Source organism: Ursus maritimus, unplaced genomic scaffold, assembly GCF_017311325.1.
Source record: "Ursus maritimus isolate PB19 unplaced genomic scaffold, ASM1731132v1 scaffold_1, whole genome shotgun sequence".
Lineage (NCBI taxonomy): Eukaryota > Metazoa > Chordata > Mammalia > Carnivora > Ursidae > Ursus > Ursus maritimus.
Window position 1 is genome coordinate 24580070 of NW_024423343.1, and position 14488 is coordinate 24594557.

Genomic DNA, 14488 nt, shown 5'->3' on the forward strand with positions numbered 1-14488 from the left:
CCACTCAGCCTCTCTTGTAGTAGGAATGCTCATGGGATACCATTCTGGCCAATAAAATGCCAACATAATCCTTAGGGAGAACATCTCTTCCCAAATAGGAAGTCAGAGCCTCAGTAGGAGGATGTCTATTGATTACTTTTCTGTTTTTATCTTGCCTTGAATTCAGACAGACACTTTTAGATACATCAACCTTCTTGTGCCTGTAATGAATAAAACTAACACACAAAACAGATGTGGGTTCTGTGGACACCACTACCTCCTATAGGTTTCTTATGTGAGAAAAATCATCCTCTATCCATATAAATTATTGTTAACTGTTTTTGTAACTTGTAACAATGTATTACGGACTGAAATATAATTTCTCTTAAGTTGTTTTTGTGTTGGATAGAAGGGGAAAATGTGGTAGATATTGAGCAGGAAGATGTTATGTGTATTTCTAACCAATTTGTTCAAGTAGTAAGAATAGTATTTAAAAAAAAAAAACATGGTACTTTCAGAAAGAATATCTTTTTTTTTTTTTCTGGATAACTTAAAGCAATCTGCAAGAGAATTTACATATACTATCAGTCATTGTTCAGGGGGAACAAGTTAGCTGATCAAGGCCAGTGTGAAATAGAGAATCAAGTAAAAATTGGCCTTAGTGCATTTTATCCCAAGGTCCTGCCATTGTTCCAATGAACCATCAGGTTTTTATTATGTCTTTGTGTTATTCTTAGAGAATAATTGGCAATTCTATTGATTCCATTTGAGAGATCAAAGAACACTTCTTCATAATTGAAACATTAATTTTAGCTTTCATTTTGTTTTAATTACTTCCTCCTGACTCCAGTCAATGTCACATGATTTTTTTAGAGAGATAAACAAGTTAAATAACCAGTAAGAGAGAACTGGTTAAATAATACCATACAGTAGCATATTGTAGTTTCATCAGAAATAATGTAGAATAATATTTAATTACTCATTACATACCACTTAGTATTAGAACTAGCAGGTTACGAAATATTATATTCGATGTTATCCAATTTCAGAGGGAAAAAAAAAGAGACTGGAAACATCTATACCAAAATGTGAAGAGTGTTTCTCTGTATATTTATATTATGAGTGGTTGTATTTATTTATATTTTTTAATCTTTCCCAATTTCTGCAATCAATTTATATGACTCAGTAAGTGATATTTTAAAAGATGTCCTGCTATTAGCAATGTAATTCTAATTTAACATTGAAAATACTTTAAGAATAAATCATTTTTATTGACTACTTTTCATCAATGAAAAGTTTGACAAGAAATCCCTGTTTGTTTGTTTGTTTTAATACAGAAATCCTTAATGGTGGAGTGTACGTAGACCAGAACAAATTTCTTTGTTACACAGACACAATTCATTGGCAAGATATTGTTCGGAATCCATGGCCTTCCAACTTGACTCTGGTGTCAACAAATGGTAGCTCAGGATGTGAGTAACGTTATCTTTTTTAATGTCTCAAAATGTTCTCCTACTTCTTGTGAAAACAAACTGCTTCTGTTTATCGTGCCACTAATAATATTTTGAATTTTGATTGCATCCATTGAAATGTTCAGTTATATATAACAGAACAATCTTTTACTTCTAATTAGCTCTCCTTTTGAAATGATAACTTCCCTTTTATAAATTCTCTTTTTCTTGTCATGACTTCTTTTTCTAAATCTAAATACTTTACTATATTTCTAACGTCTAAGCATTCCAGTGTCTAAATGTTGAAACATGTGCCCCATTGTCCATAAACTTAAAGCTGGTGTCTAAGTACCACTTCAATTCTTTGTGACCCATGCACCACTGAGAAAAATGTGGTGGGACAAAAAAATTTAATATTAAAAAAAAAAAACAACTGATGAACATTTTAAAACTCCTAAACCTCCATTTGCCCCCAAAACCTTCACGGTAATACTTGATGACAATTCCAAACACTATAAGTAGAACGGAGAATTCGTAGAAGAGATATATGTTGCATTCTAATTTTAGTCATTAGCCTAATAAACTACCCAATTTCTTATTCTTAAAGTATATTGTTTCTATTGCAGAGGATTTATCAGATTCAGAGTGTGTAATATGATTAAATGATAAGCAAGTAATATTTGAACTATATCATTAAAATCTTAGAAAATTATTCTGCCTGGGACCTGTTTCATTTTCATAACGCAGGCTATGTGGTCCCCACATTTATTACTACTGACATTTGTATGAGAACAGAATCCTTATCAAGTGTTAACCTGGGTTTTATATTTCTCTTCTATTATATATTTCCCACCTTAAATCGTAACTATCTTCACACAGTTCAATAATTATTTGCAATAGTACTGATTGTGTTATGACACTTTTGTAGGAAATCAAACTCCTAGGGACAATTATTAAATTTCATGATGGTCCTAATAATATAATGGGGAAATATGAATATATTTGATCCAAACTGACAGCTGTGTTTTTAATAAATGGCTAATTTTTTTAAAGTAGAGTAACATAATTTTCTTGTCACCTTTGAGCAGAAATTTGTATGAGATTTCGTCTTTACAGCGTTCAAGTTGCCTACCTTGTAAAATTACATGTGAATAAAAAATAGAATCTGTTCACACTAACAAGACAAATGATGTGCTTCAGAAATGGCTTCCATTTTCAGTCTGCCCATACTATGGTACATTTTATATTTGGGGGGGGGGGGTTATAGTGGTTGCATAAGAGGAAAGGCCTACTGACTTAGCTTATTAGAGTGACCAGCCTATAATGCATGAATGAGATCATGCAAGAATGAAGCCCAAGACAAAGTCAAAGGGAAGCCATACAGGATGTGAAACAGGAAAGGTCTGGGGGGGTTGCTGCACTTTCACAGATGGCATCTCTTTGTGCTGTTATTTGTGGGCAATTTTGGATGGTTGTGCCTATAATTAGGCAACTGTAGCTGCATTTGTTTTGCATGCAAATAATTGCAGGTGCAAAAATTATAAATGCAGAGTAGAGTCCTCTACTCTTGGTCCTTTACAAATTAACCACCAATTGCTTATTGAAGTTTTAGTCTTAACATACTAGTTCTGTTTGCTGACACATTAAATATATTATATGACACCATAGCTGAAAATAAGTGAATTGGCTGGTCTTTGAATATTGGTTTCACCCTGATTGAATTTTTTCCTCTACCTTTTCTCCATGGGTGATGACAGGTATTTTCATGGTTTTAAATACCATGCCCAACATGAAGCCCAGTGCAGGGCTTGAACTCATGATCCTGAGATCAATACCTGAGCTGAAATCAAGATCTATACCCTTAACCAACTGAACCACTCAGGCACCCCTTCTCTCATGGTTTTAAATGCAACTTCTTCTAAACTGATGACTCCCAGAATTACATACCACCAAACAATCAGTCACCCAAGTTAATATCTGGTGGTCATTATAGATTTCACCTTCTCCTTGCTTTGTGGCATTTATTTAATCATTAAATCATACTGAATTAGCCTTTTTCTTGATTTTACGTATTTCTTATTGCCATGGCTGTAGTTCAAGGCTCCAACCATTGTCTGAGTTATTGAAATAATCTCTGAATTCTTAATAATTTTTGAGGCCCCAACCCCTGTGCAGTCTGGTGAAACCAATAGCTTCCTTCTTATAATAATTTAAAATTAATAAATAGGCACAAAATAAATATTTTATATCATAAATACATAAAAATCAATAAATTCATAAAATAAATTGTAAATGATTACAAGAAAAATAAATTATACTCAAATACATTTATCAACATACTTAAAAATAATTATGTGATATGGTAATATGCTTATTAGTATGTTAAATTAAAAATAATTCTAATAGTAGGATTAATAGGCAATGTAGTTTTGTAGCAGTGATAGGCCTAAATATTATTTTAAAAAGGACAGTCACTTTAATAAATGGTGTTGGGAAAATTGGATTTCACATGTACAAGATTGAACTTCGAGTTTTACCTTACCCTAAATCTAAGAAGTTAACTCAAAATGATTTAAAGACCTAAACATAAAACCATAAACTATGAAACTGCTAGAAGAAAACATGGAAGACAAGCTTCATGACATTGGATTTGGTAATAATTCTTGGAGCTGCCACCAAATGCAAAGACAACAAAAGCAAACATAGAAAAATGGGGCTACATCAAACTTAAAAACTTCTGTGCATCAAAGGACATGATCAAGAAAGTGAAAAGACAACTTACAGAATGGGAGAAAAATTTACAAGTTATATATCTCATAAGGGATTAATATTCAGGCTACATAAAGGACTTTTACAACTCAGCAACAAAATCAACCTAATTCAGAAATGGACATGGACTTCAAATGGCATTTTTTAAAAGGTGATATGCAAATGGCCAACAACCAAATGAAAAAACACTCAATATTGCTTTGATTTGAAATCTAAATCCAAGCCATGAGATATCACCTTATGCCTGTTAGAATAACTATTATCAGAATAATAGAAAATGACAAGTGTTGGTGAAGATATGAAGAATTTGAAACCTCTGTGCAAGATTGTAAGATTTTAAAGTTGTAAAATAGCTATGGAAAATAGTATGGTGATTCATCAAAAATTAAAAATAGAACTACCATATTATCCACCAGCTCCACTTCATGGTATATATCCAAAAGAATTGAAAGCAGAGTCTCAAAGCATTATTTGCACACCTGTATTTATAGTAGCATATTTATAATAGCCAAGAAGGGGGAACATCCCAAATGTTCGTTGATGAAGGAATGCATGAACAAAATGTGGTAGATACACATGGTACATTATTCGGCCTTAAAAAGGGAAGGAAATTATGTCATGTTACAACATGGATGAACTTTGATGACATTTTGCTAAGCAAAGTAAGCCAGTCACAAAAAGACTGTATGTCTACTTATATGAGGTATCTAAAGTAGTCAAATTCATAGAAACCAAAAGAAGAATGGTGTTTATCAGAGGCTGGGGAAATTGGGAAATCAGGAATTTCTGTTTAATGAGTACAGAGTTTCAGTTTTGCAAGATGAAAAAGTTTTGTAGATCTATTCCACATCAGTGTAAACATACTTAACACTACTAAGCTATACACTTAAAAATGATTATGACGGGCGCCTGAGTGGCTCAGTCAGTTAAGCATTCCACTCTTGGTGTTTGGCTCAGTTCGTGATCTCGTGGGTCCTGAGACTGAGCCCCAAGTTGGGCTCCCCTATCAGCGGGTAGTCTCCTTGAAGATATTCTCCCTCTGCCCCTCCCTCCACTCTCGCGCATGCTCTCTCTCTGTCTCTCTCTTTCAAATAAATAGGTAAATAAATCTTTTTTAAAAAAGGTCATGACAGGGGCGCCTGGGTGGCACAGCGGTTAAGCGTCTGCCTTCGGCTCAGGGCGTGGTCCCGGCGTTATGGGATGGAGCCCCACATCAGGCTCAAGCCCCACATCAGGCTCAAGCCCCACATCAGGCTCCTCCGCTATGAGCCTGCTTCTTCCTCTCCCACTCCCCCTGCTTGTGTTCCCTCTCTCGCTGACTGTCTCTATCTCTGTTGAATAAAAAAAAAAAAAAAAAAAAAAAGGTCATAACAGCAGATTTTATGTTGTGTGTTTTTACTGCAAGAAGAAAGAAAGAGAGAAGGAGGAAGGAAGGAAGGAAGGAAGGAAGGAAGGAAGGAAGGAAGGAAGGAAAGAAGGAAGGGAAGAAAGAAGGAAAGAAAAACATTTCTATGATACCTGTAAGAACTGGAATGCAGTATGAATACATCTATAGTTTCTATTCATTACAGTGTAGCTGGTACACTTATCTTCATAATTGATGAATATCCTATATTTAATAAGAGATTAATGTGAATAATAATGTAACAATTCTTCATTCAAGTTCAAGTACCTCCTAAATTATACCCATAAGCCCTTTAGGGGCCCCAGGCCTCCTGGTTAAGAGCCTCCGTGTTTAACTACTCACCTTGCCTTCAGTCCTGATAAATCCACCTGACAAAGTGCCACCAGGAGCTCTGTTTAATGGATATCTAACCATGACCCTGTCTAAAAACCCTGTCACTTCAACTGACTAATATGGGGTCAGTTCTTAACAAAACCAACGGCTTGGAGTTTTTAGCAGATTCCTGCTTATTTCTCTTCTCAATGAAATGAGTTCTTATAATTTATTTGTCTGTACTCCCTTTCCTTTTCTGTTTGCCAGACTAAATTTTTTCATACTTTAAGACACTCGTCAATTGTTATCTCTTCTAAGAAGTGTTCTCTTCTATAAGCCACGTTAGTTAACTTTTCTCTCATAACCCCATAAAGAGCAGTGCTGAAATCTGGCAGTCTGTCTCACTCTAAAATGAAAGTCCTTGAAGACAAGGCCCAGGTCATCATTTTGTCCTGTTTTAACACATAATGGATGGATAAAAGTTTTATACTGAATAAATAGACAAATGAAATAGATCAGTTCGTAAATAAGAAAATCAGATGAATCTAAGTAATACTTTCTTCTATCCATCATTTATATGTAAAAGACAGACAGCTTATTCATTTTATATCTTCTTCAGGTAAAAAAAAAAACAACACCCTACATCTATGTGCCTAATTTAATTTATAACTATATAATTATAAGTTATACTATTTGTATTTATGTTCTATTTATATTTCAAGTATATATGCCAGCTTTTCCTTTATTGTAAAGAGACTAATTTGTACTACAGCTGTAGTACTTGTAAATCTACAAATCTTACAATTTTGACAAAGAATTTAAGAATATTTAATTCTTAAGTGATATTTTGCAGAGTATTTCTTAACACAGTCTTGTCTTTTTATACAATATTAATTATTTTTTTAAAAGATTTTATTTATTTATTTGACAGAGAGCACAAGTAGGCAGAGCAGCAGGCAGAGGGAGAGGGAGAAGCAGGCTCTCCACTGAGCAGGGAGCCTGACCTGCACCTCCATCCCAGGACCCTGAGATCATGACCTAAGCTGAAGACAGACGCTTAACCGACTGAGCCACCCAGGCGCCCCTACAATACTAATTCTTAATGCAAAAAAAGCAAAATCTTTTCAAGAGCATCCTGGCTTTTTATTGACATAACCTTTGGACTGTAATTGGAATAATGAAGAAAAGGTTTGGCATGTCTAGAAAAGAAATTTTAAAATGATACTACTCTTTTAAAAATATATGATTTAGGAATAATTATAACCAAATTGTATTTTCCAAAATACTTGAGGTATCTCAATCTAAACTTTAGCAAGATAAGAGAGAGATGAGTGTCCTTTTTATCATACAAATCCCTAGCAAGATTTACCTAACATTCTAACATTCTTGGATAGGTTTATCAATAGGGCTTATTCAATAAACTACTATTCAGAGTGAAAAAAAAATCATAAAGTAAATGATGTTTCACTTGTACTTGGAGTACTTCTAGTAACTCCCATCACCACAAGAATGTCAAAATGATGAAAATTAGTTGCCTTTGAAAAATTAAGCAAATGGTAATACATCAGAACATAAATATAGAAAAATAGACAATAATATTTGCCAAGAAGAAGATTGTGTAATTAAGAGAACGGTGTCAAGCTGGCTTGTTTGAAACCTTGCACTGCCTCCTATTAACTAGTTGACCTTGGACAAGTCACTTAAGCTCTCCGTACCTCTGGTTTCTGCATCTATAAAAGGAGAGTATCAAGAGCAGAGCTGAGCTGAGCTCTTAGGTTTGAAGGTTTTAAGACAAAGAACCAATAAAAAGGTACCAGTCAAGCTTTCAATCACCTATTCTAATAGTATAAGAAGCTGAACTGGAGAAATCACCAACCCCCCCACTATCCATTTTCCCCCACAGAACAGCTCCAGGAGAGGTCAGGCGGAGCAGATTGACTCACACATGGGGAATTGTCTCACTGCTGAGGGAGCCCCAAAGAAAGGCCTCTGAAATTTAATAGATCTAGGAGCCAGAGCACAGGTTGGAGGGAGAGGAAAAAGGGCTAAGAGTGGAAAAGTTCTGAGTATTGAGTCAGAGTAGAGAAAAAAGTGTCTTTTAAGTGTTCCCTCCCACACCTGTCCTTCCCAGCACAGGCACCTGAGGAGGGCCTCTGTCAAAGGCATTTGATGAATGGAGGAAACTGATGTAGTAATGGAACTAAGCTTAAGAGCATGGCATGTTAGGGAGCCCTGAGATCTCCCCCGACTCAGAGACCCCAGTGCATTGGCTGCGCACCAAGTCTGGTGTGGGTTGGATAGCTTTCCGTTGCGGGACCTGCTGGGGTAAAGCCTTTTTAGTTGCCTGCGGTCAAGCTTGAAAGATCACACATAGACTTTTGGCCAGAAGCTAAAATTACCAACTACATGGGGCATATTATGAGGAATAAATAAGTTCATATGTGTCAAAATCTCAGTGATTTCTTATGGTAAAGGAATAAAGTGACTTCCAATTCTGATTTGTTTTTCCATAGTCATTAGCCGTATGTGGACAGAAATAATTTTATAATATGTGAGTTATATTTTTATTATACGTTAATTAGTTAACATTGTATTTTGTTGCTGTTTCCCATGTGTTTAAGCAGAGGATAGTATTTTGTAGCTTAAGCTCACTGGAGCACTGAAAGGATGCTCCTGCAGTCTTTTCTTCAGCTTACACCAGATGCCCCACTCATTCTCAGTTGCTCTCTAAAACCGAATATGGGTTTCCCCCACTACCCAAAAAGTAGAAAGTTCCTATGAAACCTTTCAAACCAAAATAGCCTAAAACAAGGAGTGTCTCCCAGCTTTCCAAAAATTTATATTCTGTCACTTTGCTTTTACAAAAGACCAACGTTAGTACAGTAATGGCCTTTGTGTGTACGTGTGTGAAAGTGAAAATCCTCTTCCATTTCTTTCAGATAACGAACAGGTACTAATGTAGGTCTTCACAAATGTGAACTTCTGGGAAGTGTGGGATACCTGTACCACCTGATGACAGAAGTGGAAATGTGTGGGAATTGGCAAATTCATAAAAGCATTATATTCACAAACATAATTCCAGTACTAACCATTTATTTAAGCCAGATGTTCTGCCTGCATTTATACCATTAGTAAAACATTTATATTTTTCTTTTAATGACTCCCATCTATCCTAATAATTGCCCACTCCTAACTAATATTGCATGTTTTGTCCCACATAGGTAATTTTCTTGAACTAGAAAATAATTAAATCTCAGAGTAGAATTAAATCTGATGTTCTTAGTCCATCAACTTTTGTTACTCCTTCAGTTTTAAAATCTTTACATAAAATAGATGCACTTTTAAGTTGGGCATTTTGTAGTTAGAGTTAAAAACAAAAGTAACAGGAAAGTTTACCCCACAGTGCATTTCAATATGGCGTCAGTTTCCGTATATTATATATGCACAAATCCATTTTTATATAAGTGCATATACAGAATCAAGTCATGCCCACTGTTTTAAAAGATTTTTTACAAATGTAAGTTTTAATTATGGGAATAGAAAAATGTGAAAAACAGAAAAGATGAATGAATATATATAAAGCCAAAAGATAGGTTGAAATAATTTAGAAAATACATTCTTCATGAATCCAATCTAATAAAACAAAAAAACAGAAGAACTAAAGATCACTTATCAATTTAGATGCAATTATTATAAACAAAATATTAGCAAACAAAACTAAAGAACTTATGAATGTATTTAAGGGGCACCTGGGTGGCTCAGTCATTAAGCGTCTGCCTTCGGCTTAGGGCGTGATCCTGGCGTTGTGGGATCGAGCCCCACATCAGGCTCCTCCACTGGAAGACTGCTTCTTCCTCTCCCACTCACCCTGCTTGTGTTCCCTCTCTCGCTGGCTCTCTCTCTTTCTCTGTGAAATAAATAAATAAATAAAATCTTTAAAAAAAAAAAAAGGAATGTATTTAAAATATAAGAGCAAATGGCAACTCTGTTATTTAATACTGTTACTGAAGGAGTAAAGACTTGAAAATGATCCATATTGGAGAAGGCCTTTATTGCTACATTTATAAGAAGAGGATTTCCAAGTTGACTGAAATTCACTCCAGGATAAACTGATATTTAAGAATATTCATTACAAGATGGAAGCATAGTGTATCTGCAGGCTTGTTTGTTGTTGTTGTTTTGTTTTTTTGTCCCTTAGCTTCTAAGGATAAAAGTGCATTGTTTTACTTTTTGAATAAATTTTTCATGGCAGATCTTTATTTTCATCATATGCAATAGCTTCCTCTCAAATCAACGTTTTAATCAAATATTATATATATAATTAATGAAATATGATTTTTGCTTTTTAGAAAATGACAGAATATTCTTTAACAGTACCTCAACCCCAGGTGGCAAAACAAAAGAATTCTCTTATAATAGACCTTTCTTAGTTCATCCCAGTCCTTATATTTATTACACATTGCATGTGCTATTTTATTTTATTGCAAATATATATGTGTGTGTGTACATAATAAATACATGCATAAAGTAAATATTTTATATAAATGTGTACACACACACATATACACACATTGGTCTTAAGAGTTTATGATTATAAATTAGTTTCTACTTTACTTTTATATATAAACCACCTAAAATCTGGAATAAATTCCATAGTCTCTCCACTCTGGCCTTATCCTCTTACTGCCAACTGCAGCCTCTGCCTCCAATGATTCCAGTACCCTCACAACCGTGCCAGGGACTCTCTCAGCTGCTCTTAAGACCCACTGTGTCCCCAGTTTCCTCAGAGCATAAATGAGACAAGTTATTAATATGATTTTGCTGATATTAATAATTATTATTATATGGCTCTTTAGGGGGAAAGAGGAGCAGGAAAGCCCAGACTTGACTTCTGTGTTCCTGGTTATGAAGTGAGGATATTCCTCCCTACTAGGACCCTCGGACCATTTCCAAAACTTTAGGGTGGATTTCCTTGCGTTCCCCTGGGCTTTTTGTTCCTTCTCCGGCCAGAGGTTCATTTCATCTTCTGTTGCATAAGGAAATGCCCACTTCAGACAGAAAATATGCATAGCGTGCCTTCCCTAGAAAAGTTTTAATAGTGCATTTCCCAAAAGCAGTGTTTCTTCAGTCTAAAATCATACCATGCCAGTGGAGTAATATGTTTAATAACAACTTTTCGATACATAGAGGGGAAACACCCCAATTTGAGGAGATGCTAATTTCCGTGGTATAAACATTCTTAACATTCTCCCTTTTAAGCAATCAGTCTGGGTTTTGGAAGAGATGCCCACTTAGCACACCATTATGTAGCATTCCCGCCATACAGATTCAGCAGATGTAAATAAACTCGATCATATAAATAATAGTTAAAATTGTAAACTAATCCGAAAATAATGAATTTTGAGTATATATTACCTTTGTCTTAATAACATTTAATTGTGGGTTTATGCAATTTAATATTTAGTGATGGCTATAGTCAACAACCAGATCTGAAAATTCTAGAAAATCTGACAGTCTGCTGTATACACTACCACCATGTGTGAACGTCAACAATCCTGTAGAAGTAAATGCTGGGCTAAGCCCAGTCCACTGTTCATCATTTCTCTCTATAACAATGCAGAGAAAATTAAGCCTATACATCATGCATGGTATGAACTGATTGTGGACTCTTGTCTCCTGCAGGCAAATGCCAAATAAAACACACATGTACACGCACAGCTCACTAAAGAACAACCTATTTAAGAACAAGACAGTTTACCTCAAAATTTATGGAGGGAAAATATCTGCCCCTCCAGGGTCATATTCTGCTAACATTTTTCATTCAAATTATTAAACAGTATACTTAACTTCTGCATTCATGTTAACTTCTTGCACTAAAGATTTCCTGAAGAATGTTGGATAGATGTTACCTTTATTTGACTAAAGGGCTTAATGAAATGGTTCTTCTAGGAGTAAACTTAGTTTCTACCTCAAAGATTAACCTCTCCATACCCTATAAGCATACAGCTCTAACTCTTAAGATGGTCAATTTTCTACCATCAAATAAATGTAACTATAGCTTGTTGGAAGAAAAATCATTATCATGTAGAGTGACAGCAGAGATATTGTGTAGCATTGCAAAAGGACAAAGTTCTTTATGTCCAGAGATAAGTAGATTAGGGGCGCCTGGGTAGCTCCATCGGTTAACTGTGTGCCAGGGTTGTGGGATTGAGTCCTACTTCAGGCTCTTTGCTCAGCGGGAACCTGCTTCTTCCTCTCCCTCTGCCTGCTGCTCCCCCTGCTTCTGGGTGCTCTCACTCTCTGACAAATAAATAAATAAAATCTTAAAAAAAAACAGAGAGAGAGAGAGATAAGTAGATTATAATAGTTTCCAAAGTTGGACATGCATCAAAATCTACTTCCAGAGATTCTAAGTAAGTCTGGTTTAAGGATGGGAATCTACCTATCTTCAAAATTCTCCAATTGAATCTAAGCACGGGTATAAGTAGCACTGGCTTGGTATAGGATTTCTATACTAGTAAAATATGGATTAGAAGAGGATATTTTGATGAATACATTTCAGATCACGTGCAAATTCAAAATTGGCCTAGAATGTATGAGCTTGCTGCAAATGAGCCAACTGACAAATATATGATCCCCTTGTAGAGAATATGTAGCTCTCCATTATTATGTGAAATTTTTGTCACTAATCGCAACAGTAATTTGCTTTAAGCACCCATGACCTTCTCGGCCTGATGGATCTCAGGCACTTAAAAGAAATCCTATATCTAATTCTTATAGAAATAATGTAAAACAGATATTAAGAGCCCCATTTAGGGTCGATCAGAGACTTGGCATCTTAGAATTTCTAGTAATCAGAACTCTATGTCTTCTAGTGAATGATTGAAGAGATTAAAATTTCATGAAATAGCAGGTCACTGGGATCCAATTGTCCAGTTAGGGACAGCTTTCTGATTTTCTTGTTTCTCTGAAACTTATTTTAAAATAAATTTTAAGGAGCCTTTTCACTACAGGAATTTTCATCAGAAATATTTATCATTACTTAAATAAAAATTGCTGATATTATGAAGAAAGTTTTCATACTGTTCAGACAGAATGGAAAAAGGCCAAGTAATCAGAATAATCAGATTTTCTTTGAAAGAGTCATATGAAATGATAAGTTTTGGAAATTGGAGATTGTTGTCACCGAAAAGCATCTTTCCTATTGGGGAAAAGAAGTAGTAAGAGCTACACACTCTGTTTATATTGGATGACAATCACAGAAAATCTAGTCCATGTGAATCTAATCAAAACAAATGTTTTCCAGATGTCCATGGATGGACAAATGGATAAGCAAAATATTGTATATACATGCAGTGGAATATTATTCTGACTTAAAAAGGAAGGAAATCCTGGCATATGCTACAACGTAGATGAACTTTGAGGACATTACACTAAGTAAAATAAGCCAGTCATAAAAGAACAAATACTATATGATTCCACTAATATGCAATACTTAGAAAACTCAAAATTATAAAGACAGAAAACATAGTAGTGGTTTGCATGGGCTGGAGGGAGGGGAGAATGAGGAGATTTTGTTTCATGAGTGAATTGTTTTAGAAGATGAAAAGCGTTATGTGAATAGATGGTGTTGATTGTTGCAAAACAACGTGGATATGTTTAATACTACTGAACTGTACACTTAAAAATGGTTAAGATGGTAAATTTTGTGTTATGTTTATTTTTCCACAATGAAAAAATAAAGTTAAAAATATAAAATGAGGAGCATTAATGTGAATTATCAGTAAGAGACATCTAATGATCTTCCATGCTGTTTTCATTCTGTTGTATATTTTTCTGCAATTAAAAAAAAATGCACCCTTATATAAAGTTTTAAGTCATCCTGCTGTATGAAGATGTGCAAATAATTCTAAGCCTGGAAGAATTAGCTGTAAGGGATGAAATGCTTGGTTGATAAAAACAGACTTAAATTTTCACAAAGGAAGAAACTCATTGATTCAAATAACAAGTACCTGATTAATGTAAAAGAGATTTACAGAATATTCCATAGTTGATTTTTTTTAAATTTTAATTCCAGTTAGTTAACAGAGTGTTACATTAGTTTCAGGTGTACAATCTAGTAATTTAACACTTCTATATGTCACCCAGCACTCATCACAACAAGAACGATCCTTAATCCCCATCACCTATTTCACCCATCCCCCAACCACCAGCCCTCTAGGAACCCTCAGTTTGTTCTCTGTAGTTAAGAGTCTTTTTCTTGGTTTGCCTCTGTCTTCTTTACCTTTGCTGTTTTTTGTTTGTTTGTTTCTTAAATTCCACATATGAGTGAAATAATTCCGTAGATGATTTTTTAAACATAAAACCCTGATTTTATATTTGGTGTTCTTTTTCTTTTTTTTTTCTTCTTCTTTTTTATTTAAATTCAATTAGCCAACATATAGTATTTTTTAAAGAAACTATGTAAAAATTAATGAGAATTATGCTGAATCCATTCCACGTTGCCCTCTTCTATTTTTCTCTGATTTGTTTACTCTGTCATGGGTTAAGAGTGAGTATGTATGTGTCTGCA

General features: G+C 34.7%; 1 protein-coding gene across 1 annotated transcript in view; it reads left to right on the forward strand.

The window, feature by feature from the left end:
• ERBB4 (erb-b2 receptor tyrosine kinase 4) overlaps positions 1-14488 on the forward strand; it is a 666536-nt gene that overhangs the window by 309052 nt on the left and 342996 nt on the right. Inside the window, exon 4 of the mRNA XM_008687562.2 lies at positions 1317-1451. Coding sequence (XP_008685784.2) covers positions 1317-1451 — 135 coding nt within the window. The remainder of the gene's footprint in view (positions 1-1316; positions 1452-14488) is intronic.